The 14,626-nt window shown below is 40.5% G+C and overlaps 1 protein-coding gene across 2 annotated transcripts in view; it reads left to right on the top strand.

Moving 5' to 3' along the window:
* LOC127635431 (protein FAM163B-like) overlaps nt 1-12,980 on the top strand; it is a 45,744-nt gene extending 32,764 nt beyond the window's left edge. Inside the window, exons 2-3 of one of the 2 annotated variants that reach the window (XM_052115480.1) lie at nt 4,602-4,717; nt 11,561-12,980. In XM_052115480.1, the coding sequence (XP_051971440.1) occupies nt 4,625-4,717; nt 11,561-12,010 (543 nt within the window). In that variant the 5' untranslated portion in view covers nt 4,602-4,624 and the 3' untranslated portion in view covers nt 12,011-12,980. The remainder of the gene's footprint in view (nt 1-4,601; nt 4,718-11,560) is intronic. The other variant, XM_052115481.1, reaches the window with a different exon arrangement.
* Nucleotides 12,981-14,626: the final 1,646 nt, after the last annotated feature.

Below are 14,626 nucleotides of genomic sequence, written 5' to 3'. Positions count from 1 at the left end.
CTTCACAAGTGATAGAATAGGTATTGGTGAGAAACAGATAAATATTTAAGTCATTTTTTACTATATATCTACACTACACAGCCCTCCTGCACGTTCACGAGAGTTCTTCTTCTGTTTTTTACCGATTAGCATTCTTTGTGCATATCGCCACCTACTGGATAGGGCTGGATGATATGGCAAAAAAATGAAATATTGATTTTGATCAAACTTAGAACCTATTCATGATTAGTTTTTTTTTAAACTTTTTAATGTACTCCAACCTGACTCATTGTATGTTTTAGAATTATTAGACGTCCGATAGTTATTAGAATACTGGGCAACCTGGTTAGAGAAACCAAAGTTCCCCTTCTGTCACTCACTCGACATTTTGTCGATGTAGTGACACTAGGGGTATCTCTTGAGAGCCTCTGTTACCTCTTATCTTTGAGAAAAGGCCAATGAGAATTGGCGAACTCTGCCCAGACATGAGAGGCAGCACCAGTTGCCGTCAAAAGCAGAGAGGTAACGACCGCATCCAGGAATGACACAAAGGCAGAATGGCATCTTAAAAAAGACACGTCTTTAAAAATACGTTCAACGTCAATGTGTTTACAGTTTTAGAGAACTATATATATATATATATATACTCTTTTAGAGGGCTGTCGAAGCGCTCAGGGGCGTAGTCTGCACTGGAGTGCAGAAGAAGAGAAAAGCCGCTGAATTTGCATGCCCCTCCCATGGACATACAAGTATAAAAGTAGGGAAGCGTGCGTCTGTTCAGACAGATTTTTTCTTCGGAGCTGAGTGGCTGTGTTTCAGCTTACTGAGTAAAATGCAGTGCTGTTCCACTCACCTCTAAAGAGCATACGCTGTTGGAAATACGGCACATTTCAGCGGCTTTTCTCTTCTTCTGCACTCCAGTACAGACTACGCCCCTGAGCGCTTCGACAGCCCTCTAAAAGAGTATATATATATATATACATATATATAGTTCTCTAAAACTGTAAACACATTGACGTTGAACGTCTTTTTAAAGACGTGTCTTTTTTTAAGATGCCATTCTGCCTTTGTGTCATTCCTGGATGCGGTCGTTACCTCTCTGCTTTTGACAGCAACTGGTGCTGCCTCTCATGTCTGGGCAGAGATCACACAGAGGCAGTGTTTGTGGATGGCTCATGTTCTCACTGCGAGAACATGACCATGGATATATACTCTTTTAGAGGGCTGTTGAAGCGCTCATCGTAGTCTGCACTGGTGTGCAGAAGAAGAGGAAAGCCGCTGAAATGCAGCGTATTTCCAACAGCTTATGCTCTTTAGAGGTGTCCTGTGCAAGGTCAGGGAGGACGTGGAACAAGTCATCTCATGCTCCTCATGACAGCACCTCCCTGGCAAATTCCCCTGATGAAGGACCTTCCTTCTCAGCGACGGGGCACCCTCTGGCATCCGTGCACAGACCTCTGGAACCTTCATATCTGGCCCTTGGATGGGATGCGGAAGATTAAAACGGTCTACTACCAGCCGTCGTAGACACAATCGCTCAAGCCAGAGCTCCATTTACCAGGCAGTTTTAAGCCCTAAAGTGCCACTTATTTGCAAATTGGTTTTCATCCCGATCTAAACAACCACTGAGGTGCGCTGTCTGGTTAGTGCTCTCATTGCTTTAGGAGAGGCTGGAGGAAACCTTCCACCTTGACAGTTTATGTAGCCGCCATAGTGGCTCACCACAATGCAGTGGATGATAAGTCGTTAGAGGCGCCCGGAGGTTGATCCCTCCTAGGCCATGCCTGTTCTCCTCATGGGATCTCTCCGTTGTCCTCTCGGCCCTCGGAGAGCCCTATTTGAGCTGCTAGAATCAGTCGAACTTAAGGCCCTCACCTTTAAGATGGCCCTCCTGATTGCGCTCACTTCCACCAAGAGGGTTGGGGGACCTGCAAGCACTCTGTCTGCAACACTTGCCTGGAGTTTGGTCCGGCAGACTCTCACGTCATCCTGAGACCCCAAGCGGGCTACGTGCCCAAGGTACCTACGACCCCTTTCAGGGATCAGGTAGTGAACCTGCAAGCGCTGCCCCGGGAGGAGGCAGACCCAGCCTTAGCATTGCTGTGTCTGGTGTGTGCTTTGCACACCTATTTGGATTGCACGCAGAGCTTTAGACACTCTGAGCAGCTCTTTGTCTGCTTTGGTGTACAGCGGAAAGGAAACGCTGTCTCCAAACAGAGGCTTGCCCACTGGATCGTGGACACCATTGCGTTGGCTTACCAGTCCCAGGCCATGCCCGCCCCCTTGTGGGTTCGAGCACACTCTACAAGGAGTGTGGCATCCTCGTGGGCACTGGCCAATGGCACCTCTCTAGCAGACATCTGCAGAGTGGCGGGCTGGGCAATACCCAATACCCAATACCTTCGAGCCGGTCTCGTCCCATGTTTTGCCAGGTCCAAACGCGTAGAATTCAGTAATACGGTACAGCTGGCCGGGTGTATCACTTGCGCATAGCACCTTTCCCCTCCCCTGAGGTGAAGATGTGAGCTCTACTCTCCCAGTTAAGTCCACAAGTCACGGACACTGGGTGTTCTTCCTTCCTAGCCCTCTGGCTCCGAACTCAGTAGAGGTAGTTCGCAGCCAGACACACCACAGGCACCAACTTGCCTGCACTGGAATAGGTGCTCCACAGGTTCTGATTATTCCAATTTCTCCTGTGATGTATTTTCCGCGGTACGGCCCCCCTGTCAGCGGACCCGCGTGTCCCTTGGGCAGAGTTCCAACTGCCCCCTGGTCGCTGTGTTTGTAGAGCTCCTCCCTTTCGAGGCAGGACCTACCACCGCGCCACTTCCATGTTAACCTCCCCTGCTGGGAAGGGTGTGGTCTCCACGGGGTCTTTTCCCCCTTAAAGAATAAGATTGGAAAATAACGCCTTCCCCAATGCGTGTTATAGCTTTAGATGGCCCCAGCCGCATCTAACACTCTATGGAGAGAAAACATAGAGAGAGAAAAGGCCATGGCTGGCGCGGCCTGCTCCCATGCTAGTTACGTCGCTTCCCTCAGGAATGTAGGGAACTATATGACGTCTTTTGGGGCGTTGGGGGAAGGTTACGTGCAGTCTGATGCACCTGCTATTTTCGCACGCAGCAGCTTTCTTGCAACTGCATCAGAAGTCCATGTAACACTGTTCAGTATTGTGGCGTTTTTAGATAGGGACCCCTTGTGTCACTACATCGACACAACATCGAGTGAGTGACAGAAGGTGAATGTCTCGGTTACTGTACTAAGCCGCTGAAATGGCCGAGACCTTACTCTCGGCTCCTCAGCTCAAAACCTTTTGGAACAGATGCACGCTTCCCTCCTTTTATACCCGTATGTTCGGGGGAGGAGCATGCAAATTCTGTTCGCCAATTCTCATTGGCCTTTTCTTAAATATAAGAGGTAACAGAGGCTCTCAAGAGAAACCCCTAGTCTCACTACAACGACACAATGTTTTGTTCCCTCCATCAGGGAATGGAGGTTACGACAGTAACAAAGATGTTCTTTTAATTATAGGAAACAAAAGATGTGCAAGAAAAATTTACAAATGCACCACAGGGGGAAGTTGACTCTTGCAACACAAGCTTTGAATATTGTCTGTGAGTGCAGATTGCAACATTCAACTTAAACATTTTATTTTACAAGTTTTCACATCAGTGCTATGAGTGTAAATTTCAACTTACGAGTACACATATTTATTGTACAAGTTCTCAAATCCAAATATGCAAGCTCTCAAGTTTTGCTACTGATATACCTCCATAAAATAGAGGCACACCCTCTAGAGGTTCACGTTGAGCAGCGCAGCAAAATGAAATAATTTATCATTACAGTTCAACTAGCAAAGTTTGTCAAAATGATCGCTTGCCAAATGTTGACTGTAGATTCAGTACACTTGAAACACCTCACAGCACAAAGCAATAAGTGAATTAGTGAATTTGCCCTCTGTTCTGGTTGGTGTTAGTGTAATATTTAAGGATCCAAGCCGCTAAAACAAACATTGCAGATTGAATCTTAGCGGTTACTCCAGATTCAGAAACTGAAGTGGTACTGTAATTACTATGCCACTCTTGTATAATTACTCCTTTGAACGAGGGGCTTAACCCGAGCATGGATTTTCACCTCTCCATATTCTGCTAAAAGACAACTAGATCTTCATCAAGTTAAAATACTATCCTTTTATTCTCTATCCATCAACCACACCTTTGTTCCTTAATCTCCTATATATTATCTTACCTGTCCTTTTAATCGGTCATCTGAGTCTCAGTCATTTCCTCTTCTTCTGACATTCATCATCTGCTTCTAGGGTCTTTGGATTTGGATCTAGGGTTGGATTTTCTCTTCCATTTGTTCTGCCCATTCACATTTATCACACTCCTCGTGATTTTAGTATTCAAATCATAGGTGCAGAGAAACTTTTATCATGCTAAAAGGTCCATAACATTCTTCTGACACATTTGATTGAAGGTAATGGAGTTCAATAGCAAATGCAGTGGTTGTATGAAGGGTTACTTTGATGTCATCAGCAACTTCAGGGCCATTTATTGCTAATCTAATGTCTATTGCCTTCTTCATTTCTATAACTCTGTTTTCTCTCTCTTTCTCAGGGTGTTAATGGAGAGGCTTTCGAATGACAGCCGGGACAGTGGTAATTACAGGTGGAATTCTAGCTACAATAATCTTACTGTGCATTATCGCGGTACTGTGCTACTGTAGGCTGCAGGTGAGACCTTGACTGCAACACAATGGTGCTCACGTCACAAAGAGGATTGCTCCTCTCTTGCCCTCTTTTGTTCCTCCATCTCTTTTCTCATTTGGAGAACTGTCATGCCTGTCTTTTTGGTATAATGCATGATTTAGTACCTTTTCTCTTCCCTTAGAAGAAGTGTCACAGTCTTTGTTTTGTTTAGATCTCTTTAGATTCCAACAAGATTTCAAGGAGGTAGCTTCTTCTCACAAGCACAAGCAAATGTTAAAAAGAAGTGTTCTTCTCTATCCCATCTCTAATCCTGACTTCAATGTTTGTTGCATATATCATATTCCAAGTCTTCTGAAGTCATATGATAGCTTTGTTTGTGGAACAAACTGAATCTTTGCTTTTTACTGAAAATCTTCCCCTCCGCCACAGCTCTCAAATCTCATTCGTGCTTCCTCATGTTCAAACTTGTCTTGGTCGGTCACTTGGCATGCAAGAACCAATGGTATTCTGCATCACTGACATCAAACCTTATATGACACATCTTCACACAGTATTTCTGAATATACATTACGTACGAGATATTTGAAAGCTGCGGTCGAGGGATTTTTTTTTCTTCAAAAAACAAACATACAACTCCACAAACAACCCTGTGGTCACACATGAGCACATACAAAAGAAGAAAAAATATATAATAATCACAGACATTAACTACCCCTCTCTCTCCAATGTTCCACCCCGAGGACCCTCCAAGAACACCAAACATCTGCCGCATTTCTCAACAAACAAATCCAAATTCCCCAGTCTTCTATTTGACCCTTCTTCGAAAGCCACCACCCTCCCCATCTCCGAGCACCACTCCTGAAATGGAGGCACCCAGCCGACTTCCAACCCCTTAAAATCACTTGTCTGGCAATCATAACACTGGTTAGGACCCAATTTTGTATGTGTTTATTCGCTATATTGATAACCGCCCCATCACCTTAAAAACAGTGTCTGGGGCACAATGAAATTTGAGTGCCCAATACATCACACACAAAACTCTGAACCCTCAACCAAAATTCTTGGATCTTAACACACCACCAAAAAACATGGGTTGTATCTTCATCTTCTGATTGGCATCGCCAGCAGGTGGTTGTGTCTTTAAGACCAAGCCTATACAATTTCTTCTTAACCTTTATTTAACTAGGAATATCACATTGAGGTTTAAACCTCTTTTACAAGTGGGACCTAGTCAAGACAGGGTCAGATAGCAGGATTAAACAGATAACAAGCAACAAGTAACCAAACGCAACATCATCATTAGACAACAGCAAACACAGAAAAAACAAGTCACCACGACACGATGTTATACAACACCGAAACACAGCATAACAACACAAACATATAGGTATTTCATAATACCCTACATGGTACTGTTCGCATAAATAACTATATTTGATCATAGGTTTGTTTAGTAAGGAGTTAAGTGGTGATAGAATTAGCAAAGCAGCTGCAATTAGCAGTAACCACCTCCTTTAGTCTATGTTTAAAATCATTTAGAAAGATGAGGGATTGTAGTTTGAGTTTAGTCTGTACATCATTCCAAGTGTTAGGTATACCTTGTCTTGTCTCACTGTTGCCCTTTGTTTGTCATTTTTGACACTTTTTGGGTTCCTTAGTTTTCACTTTTGTCACCCTTGTAGCTCCATAGTGCACTCATCATTGTTTTCACCTGTGTCTCGTTCAGTCTTCATTTTGTCCGTGTATTTAAACCCTGGTTCTTTGTTTAGTCACTGTCGATCGTTGTTTGTTTAATGTTGATATCGTGTATGGTTTCTTGTCATGCCTTTGCCCCTGTTTCCTGCCCTTCGTGTTTGTTCTTCTAGCTGTGTGTTCTGTTGTTTGATAGTTAGTTTTTCCCATCGTGGACTTTTCTTTGTGTTTACCCTTTTGTTACTTATATATTAAACTGCATTTGGATCCTAACCACCCGTCTGCATTCTCCTGCTTCCACAAACGTTACACCAAGACCAAGGGCCGTAATGGAACAAGCTTAGCTTTCCAGCCTCTGTTCTAATAGCAGGCACTTTGAACTGTAGCCAGTTCTGTGAACTTCGATATAATAAAAATGTCCTATTTAAATAATTTGGTAGTTTTCCTAAAATGACCTTATAAATTAAAATATACCAGTGTTCATGCCTTCACAGATGAAGAGATGACCATCCTACCAAACTATACAATATACAATGATGTGTTCTAAAACTAGAGTTAGTGACATACCTAAAAGCTGAATGATAAAGGTGGTCCAATTTGGACAAAGTGGACAGAGAGGCAAACCTATAGATTGTATCCCCATAATCTATCTGTGACAGAAATAGGCCAGCAACTAAGCGTTTTCATGAAGCCAAGGAGAAACAGGATTTTAGCCTATACAGAAAACCCAATGTGAATTTTAATTTCTTTGCAAGATAATCAACTTATCAATTTAGAGGGGGTCCAATAGAATCAATGTAAAATCTTCAATTGTATAAGGCAAACCCTTGCATCTCTAGATGCAGACTTGTTGTTTTTTAGAATCCTAGCCCACACTCCCTCCTCCAATACCAAGTTTAAATCTTTCTCCCATGATCTTTTGACAGATATTAAAGCTCCATCCCCCAGACACTGAATTAGCAGGGAGTAATACACTGATGCCTAATTACCTTTTCCAAAAGTAGTAATCACCACTCCCACAGTATCTGCCATTTTAGGGGGTGTATGCTACTCCCAAAAATAGTACAGAGCAGGTGTTGCAGCTGTAAATACCTAAAGAACTGAGATCTGGGAATCCCAAAATGTTGAACTAAATTTTCAAAGGATCTCAACACTCCACTTTCATGGGAAGTCGCATGGCGCTGTGTGAGGGTCAGACATGTGAACAGTAAGCTCTGCGCTCTTTTGCTAGCTTTTATTACTTTTTGTGTCATAAACCGGTGAGATTCGATACACAATATAACTGTTCTATGAAGACAAGATGTCAAAGAATTCAAAATCCTCAGACTCTGGAGACATTAAAAGACAGTAACATTCTCAAGCTGATACCTCTGAGAGGGCCTCAGACCGTGGACTCTCGTGAAGGTCGTTGCTGACTTGGAGGATCTTGCTGTATTATGTCGATCGATCACTGCCATGCAGACAAAATTCTCTGAGTTGGTTACAAAAGTGGGGAACGTCGAGAAATTGAATGAACGGATGAAGTTATCTGTTGTTCTCAAGTGGACCTGACTCACTGAGCATTCACTCTCCGAAGAACTGAGTGCTGTTTTTGTTTCTTTTTGTGTTGGTTCTGCTGTTTTGAACCCATCTGGTAGGGACTGTATATTTTTTTCATCAGTCCATAACTGGTCCTCAGTATACTCTGTAGGTGTGGCTTGGGAGGCACTTAATGTGATTCTTAGGTGCCGGATCATACAGTATGCCTCATTCATCAAAAAATCCAAAGCACAAGAACTCGTGGAGTTGGAAGGGTATATTAAAAGTGCAAAGGCAGAGCTGAAGTGTCGTATGTTGTCTGACGGCCTCAGAGACTCGATTGAAATACAGATATAACACTATTTTGTCACGGAAAGTGGAATTTGGCTATTCAGGGCAATACAGTCATACTTTTAGTCAGTGGACAAAGAAAATGTCTGGCTAGATATATAATTCAGAGAGAGATCTTTTCTACCATTGCCTCAGTGATTTTATTCCCAGCTAATTTGTTTTGTTTTAGTTAATATTGACCCTTTAATAAAAAAAGGTTTTTGAGCGATGTGGGCAGGTGCAAATTCAGTTTATTTATGATTGGGAAGGTTAATGTTATTAAAATGAATTGTATTCCAAAATGTAACTACCTGCTACAGTATCTCCCTATAGATGTCCCCCTCTCTTATTTCAAGTAATTTAATACTATAGCTAAGTCTTTCATTTGGAATGGTAAGCGTCCTAGATTACATTTCATTAAACTGCATAGGCCGATAGACAAAGGTGGGCTAGGCCTACCCAAGATTTTTTTTATATTATGCATTCGGTCTCAGACATTTGGCTCATTGGTCGCTTCCACCTGAGAGAACCCCTCCCTGGTTTTGTATTGAACAGGATGTTCTTGCCCCTATTTCACCATTGCAAAGCCTTTCTATCAAACTAATCGGAGAAGTTAAGTTACACCCCGTTATCTCCCATTTGCACGTGTATGGACTAAAGTGTCCAGTGTGTTTAACTCTGACATTTATTTAAATGTTGCCTTGAGCTTATGGCAGAAACCAAAAGTCCCCTTTCTACTGGTCAGAGTGGATTGTGAGGCAGGTTAATATGTAATACCTAAATGAGAGTGGAATGTTGAGATCTTTTGAAAATTTGGTTCAACATTTTGGGATTCCCAGATTTCAGTTTTATAGGTATTTACAGCTGCGCCACGTGCTCTGTACTATTTTTGGGAGTAGCATACACCCCATAAAGCAGCAGATACTCTGGGAATGGTGATTACTGCTTTTGGAAAAGGTCATGAGGCATCAGTTTATTACTCCCTGCTAATTCAGATTCTGGAGGACAGAGCTTTAACTTCTACCAAGCGATTATGGGAGAAAGATTTCAACTTTGTATTGGAGGAGGGAGTGTGGGCTAGGATTCTAGGAAACGTCAAGTTTGCATCTAGAGATGCAAGGGTGCTTCTGATGCAATTTAAGATTTTACATAGATTTTACATAGAGTTTTGTGTGTTATTTGGTGGGCACTCTGGTTTAGTTTTGCCCCAGACTCTGTATTTTGGTCGATGGAACTGTCACATAGAGAATAGGGTTCTGACCTGTGTGTGTGTGTGTGTGTGTGTGTGTGTGTGTGTGTGTGTGTGTGTGTGTGTTTGTTTGTTTGTTTGTTTTGTATTTTTACTCATGTGTGACCACGGGGATGTTTGTTGGGGATTTTGAGGGGTGGTTGTGGGGTTTAAATATTGTTTGTATTTATATATACATATTTTTTTTTTTGTTTGTTTTTCTTTATTATTGTAAGAATTATGTTGTTAAAAAAATATTAATTACAAAAAAAATATATAGTGGATAAACACATAATAAATTGGGTCCTAGCCAGTTTTATGATCGGCAGACAGATTGTTCTGGATGTTGGCTGGAGTGCCCTCAGTTCAAGAGTGGTGCACAGAGATGGGTAGGGGGGCGGCAGTCGAGGAAATGTCATGTAGAAGGCTGGGAAACTTAGATTCATTTGATAGGAAATGGAGCAGCTTTTTGGCCTTCTTGGAGGACTCTCGGGGAGGGGCATTGGAGAGAGAAGTATAGTTTTAAATGTGTGTGATTATTATTATTATTTTAAATATTATTTTCTTTCTTTCTTTCTTTTCATGTGTGACCACAGGGATGTTTGTTGAGGGTCAGGGTGGGGTTGAGGATTGGGAGGGCTAATAGTGGGGATTAAATGTTGATTCTGTGAATATATGTTTGGCTTTTCCTTGTCAATTGTATGAATCAATAAAAACTGTTAACATGCTGATACGCATTTGTTCGCACTCGGTGGTGACGTCACTCTGTTTACATTTAATATATAATGTATATAAATGTAAATAATGTTAACAAATTATACATCTTTTCAAAGATCTAAGGGTTCAACATTGATATCCGATTTCTGTTTCACGATAGCAGTGCTCCAGAAACAGCAATTTGTTTATTTGTGTCAGGAGTACAAATGAAAACATGCAATATCAAAACGGGACTTCATACCTTTATTATGAAATAACGATCGCCAGATGAATCCAGTTCACCACACTTGGGTCAATTGTCCATGACAAGGGTTCATTGTATAACATTCAATAGCACTTTTTGTCCATAAAAGTGATAAATCTATGAAATATTGATATATTCTCCATTGTTTATATGAGATCTCGCCTGGAAGAATTATCCTTCGTCGTCGTTCTTCAAAAAACTATGCAATCTGAGCAGCATTCATGTTGTAAAACTGTGTATTATCTTATATATTAGAGCCCAACGAGCCCATCTCCAAAGTCTATTTTTAAAAATGTGGCATAGTTTCATTCATAATAGCAAAGCAGTAACGTCAGAGATTGTGTTGAATTTGAGAGGCGGAGCCTTAATTTTACTCTGTATGCTTCCAGTGATTTTACAGAGAAAAAAGCTTGTAGGAACCTCAATTTTTGTTAGATCATCTTCAAATTTGAAACATAACTTCTTTAGGCTTGTGGCTTTGAGAACATTGTATTTTCTGGGTTGTCTTGGCACATTTATTATGGTTGTTTTTAATTATAAATACATATTCAGCACAAAATATTTCCATTACTATAAACTTCATAGTTCTCGAACTTTAAAAAATAACAACATATATTCATTCTGAAACTTGGGAAATAAAGCCCAAAGTGTTTTCTTTCAAAAGATGCAACTGTGTCCATACTCCAAAGGGTCCAGTAAATACAACCATTTAAGGTCAGGTATGTCATTTTCATGGTTTGTGCTCAAAAAGGGGGCTCACATCAACAGGTTAATCAGAGAAAAAGCACAAATTCCTTCAATAGTCCTGCCACATCTTCCTATTTTTCTAAGAATTTCATCAACATAGGAAAGAAAATGGTGTTCATTAAGTGATTTCATGGGGTCTTTAAAAGAGTTTCTGTTGTCTCTGTTTGGCATCATTTTAAATGATCTATGATGAGTCTGGTTGTTTAACTTTTAGTTTGTACTTCAAATATCACATCATGTGGCACTAGAGTGAGCTACTTACAGGCGTAAAGGAAAAATCAATTATACTCACCCTCATTTTTGGGTGAACTATCCTTTAACTGTATTTTATCCACAAGAACACCACTGCACCTTAAACCTCACATGTTTTTTCCCATATTCCCTGTTTCAGTATTATTGCTGCAAGAAGGAGGAGTCGGAGTCAGAGGAGGAGGAGCCTGACTTCGCCGTCACATCCCGCCTGCCGCAGGAGCATTCAAACCACAACATCCTGGCGGCCACTGTCCCCACAGCAACCACCCCCAATGGGCCTGGCCTCTTCACGCCACCTCGGGCTCGAAAACTGACACGCTCGCAGACCTACTGTCCGTGTACACATTATGATCTGCCCTTTTACCTGCAACAGCCAGAGGGCCTGCGGAATGGCGGTGAACGCATTAGCTACCGCAGCGTGCATCAGCAATATTTGGGGCTGCCCACTCCAATACCCACTCCGCTGCCAACACCGTTTCCCACTCAGCTGCCAACACCGCTACCCAACTACCACAAACTAAATCTCAGCCGTTCGGTCACCATGAGAGAAATGTTCCAGCGGAGTTGCAGCATTAGCACTGAGGTCTAGACAATCTTGCAACTTAGACTGGATGTCCAAATGATGCGCTCTGGCAACAGACTTAAATGTCAAACTATGTACTTCAATGTTTCATAAAACTCTGTCTTTTGCCTGCATAAACTCAATGGACTTAGGAAAATTACTAGAGTGTCAAGTTTTCAGGAAGACTCCTAGTGTATTTTTTTGTAACACGGCGGCACAGCTATTGTTAATGCTGCTAAAGAACTATAAGGGCAAAATAGGATGAGATGGAAGTTTCTTTCTCTTTCCCTTGTTTAGTTTTTTCTAACTGGAAAGACTCAGACTAAAAGACACAAGGAGATGGCTGCTTTCTATGCTTTCCTTGCATTCAAGACACACCAATACAAGGAAACTGCTGACATTTACCATTTTTGAATATACAGTCTAAATTGAAAATTTTCTATTGTTCATGTGGCTTATGTATTGAATTGAATTTAGCTGAATTATAGCTTAAAAAAACTGCTACCTACATTGATTTATCAAACCAACATATTCTGAAACTCTTGGGTGGGCTGCAAACCACTGAATCTAAACATGATATAAGCAGAACATTACAAGATGTATTAGAGTTTGATTATGAGGAAACATAACGGGATAAGAGGCATTATTTTTAACTGACAAATGTTTTGGGGCACCACTCTGTGTGCTAATATTAACATGAATTGACGTTTTTCAAAAGTACATAATATTTGTTCTGTTTTGGATGTTTAAATAATTTGTTCCGCTTTATTCACTTTTCTGGTTTCTAAAAGGTTCAGATTTTTGGTTCATCTAAAATTAAATTTCTCTCATCATTTACTCACCCTCATGTCATCCCAGATGTGTTAAACTTTCTTTCATCTGCAGAACACGAACACATTTTGTTTCGACAATTTCTCAACTCTGTAGGTCCATACAATGCAAGTGAATGGTGACCAGGACTTTGAAGGTCCAAAAAGGACACAAAGGCAGCATAAATGTCATCCATAAGATTCCAGTGGTTTAATCTATATCTTCAGAAGCAATATGACAGGTGTGGGTGAGAAAAATATCAATAGTGAGGTCCTTTATTTCATATAAATCTTCTTTTGTTTTTGCCAATTCACATTCTTCGTGTATATCGCCACCTACTGGGCAGGAAGGAGAATTTAAAGTAAAAAAAAGTATTAAATGATGATCTGTTTCTCACCCACACCTGTCATATAATTTCTGAAGACATGGATTAAACCACTGGAGACATATGGATTACTTTTATGATGCCTTAATATGCTTTTAGGAGCTTCAAAGTTTTGGCCACTATTGACTTGCCTTGTGTGGACCTACAGGGCTGAAATGTTCTTCAAAAAACCTTAATTTGTGTTCAGCAGATGAAAGAAATTCATACACATCTGAGATGGCATGAGGGTGAGTAAATGATGAGAGAATCTTCTTTTTAGCGTGAACGATTCCTTTAACATATCATAATCTATACTGAATGACCAAGTTTACATGCACATCATTTTCCAATTTTAGTCCATATTCTGGTTAAACTTTTATTCTGAAAAAGACATTCACATGCTCCAGAGCTACCCCTATATACCCCTCTATATGTGTCATCAGCATATTGTAAATAAGACATGTGAGATATATTCCCGTTATTCTCATCAGGAAAAAATGGAGATGGACAGTCTTGCCATTTATTACACTGCATTTGAGTAATTTTGTGTAGTAACTTAACTCATTTATTCTCATTTATGTCCTTATTTATAACACACAAGAGTGCAATTGTTTGGAAAATGTAAGATTCAAGAGAGAGAAAATGTTTCCTTCATGCTGTCCTCCTAAGATTTGATTCTTAAATATAAAGTCTTTATCAAATACCACCTAGAATAACCTTTGTTTGTGCATGTTCAGATTTATACAGATGGATATTCTGAATAATGCATTTACGTGACCCACAATTCTGATTAATATAGTGTTTATATCAGCTATCTTGCTTAGATTTCTAGAAACCAATAATGGTTTGCCAATCAGGTTAATCCACATACTGTACATGATATTACATAATCAGAATATGACAAAATTCTGATTAATATTGGAATACTCTTATGCATGTAAATTACCACATTTACTTACACATAATTTTGATTAAGGTCCATATTCTGGTTAAGCCTTTATTCTGAAAACACATTTACATGGAATATAACACAACTATTGGAATGTACAAGTAATCTGTATATGTGAGTCCATCCAGCTTCTTTCGGATTTCTAGAAACCGGAATATTGGCTTAAATGGATTATGGCAATCAGGTTATTGTGTTTTCGTACATAACACATACATAAACGGAACATGAACAAATTAGAATTTTCATGTTCACGTAAACTTGGTTAATGATGTTCATGTTTCTTGATTATTTTACAAACCTGGATGTGAGATCAATGCAAGGGCCAAAGTGTTGTATTCTGAATTTCAAGAGCTGCATTTGCTTTCTAAGTGCAGCTTGTTGGACTCAGAACATCATCTTCATAGGGATTTTTCACTGTACTCTCCATTCTTACAAAAGCATCAATCAGCCTATTTCCTGCCTTGTGTTATAAAACAAGTATATATTATAAAACAAGTTATGTTACAAGGCGATACAACTT

The sequence above is a fragment of the Xyrauchen texanus genome, chromosome 43 (assembly GCF_025860055.1).
Source record: "Xyrauchen texanus isolate HMW12.3.18 chromosome 43, RBS_HiC_50CHRs, whole genome shotgun sequence".
Lineage (NCBI taxonomy): Eukaryota > Metazoa > Chordata > Actinopteri > Cypriniformes > Catostomidae > Xyrauchen > Xyrauchen texanus.
Note: the sequence above shows the minus strand (reverse complement) of the source record. Positions and strands in the feature narration are given on the sequence as shown.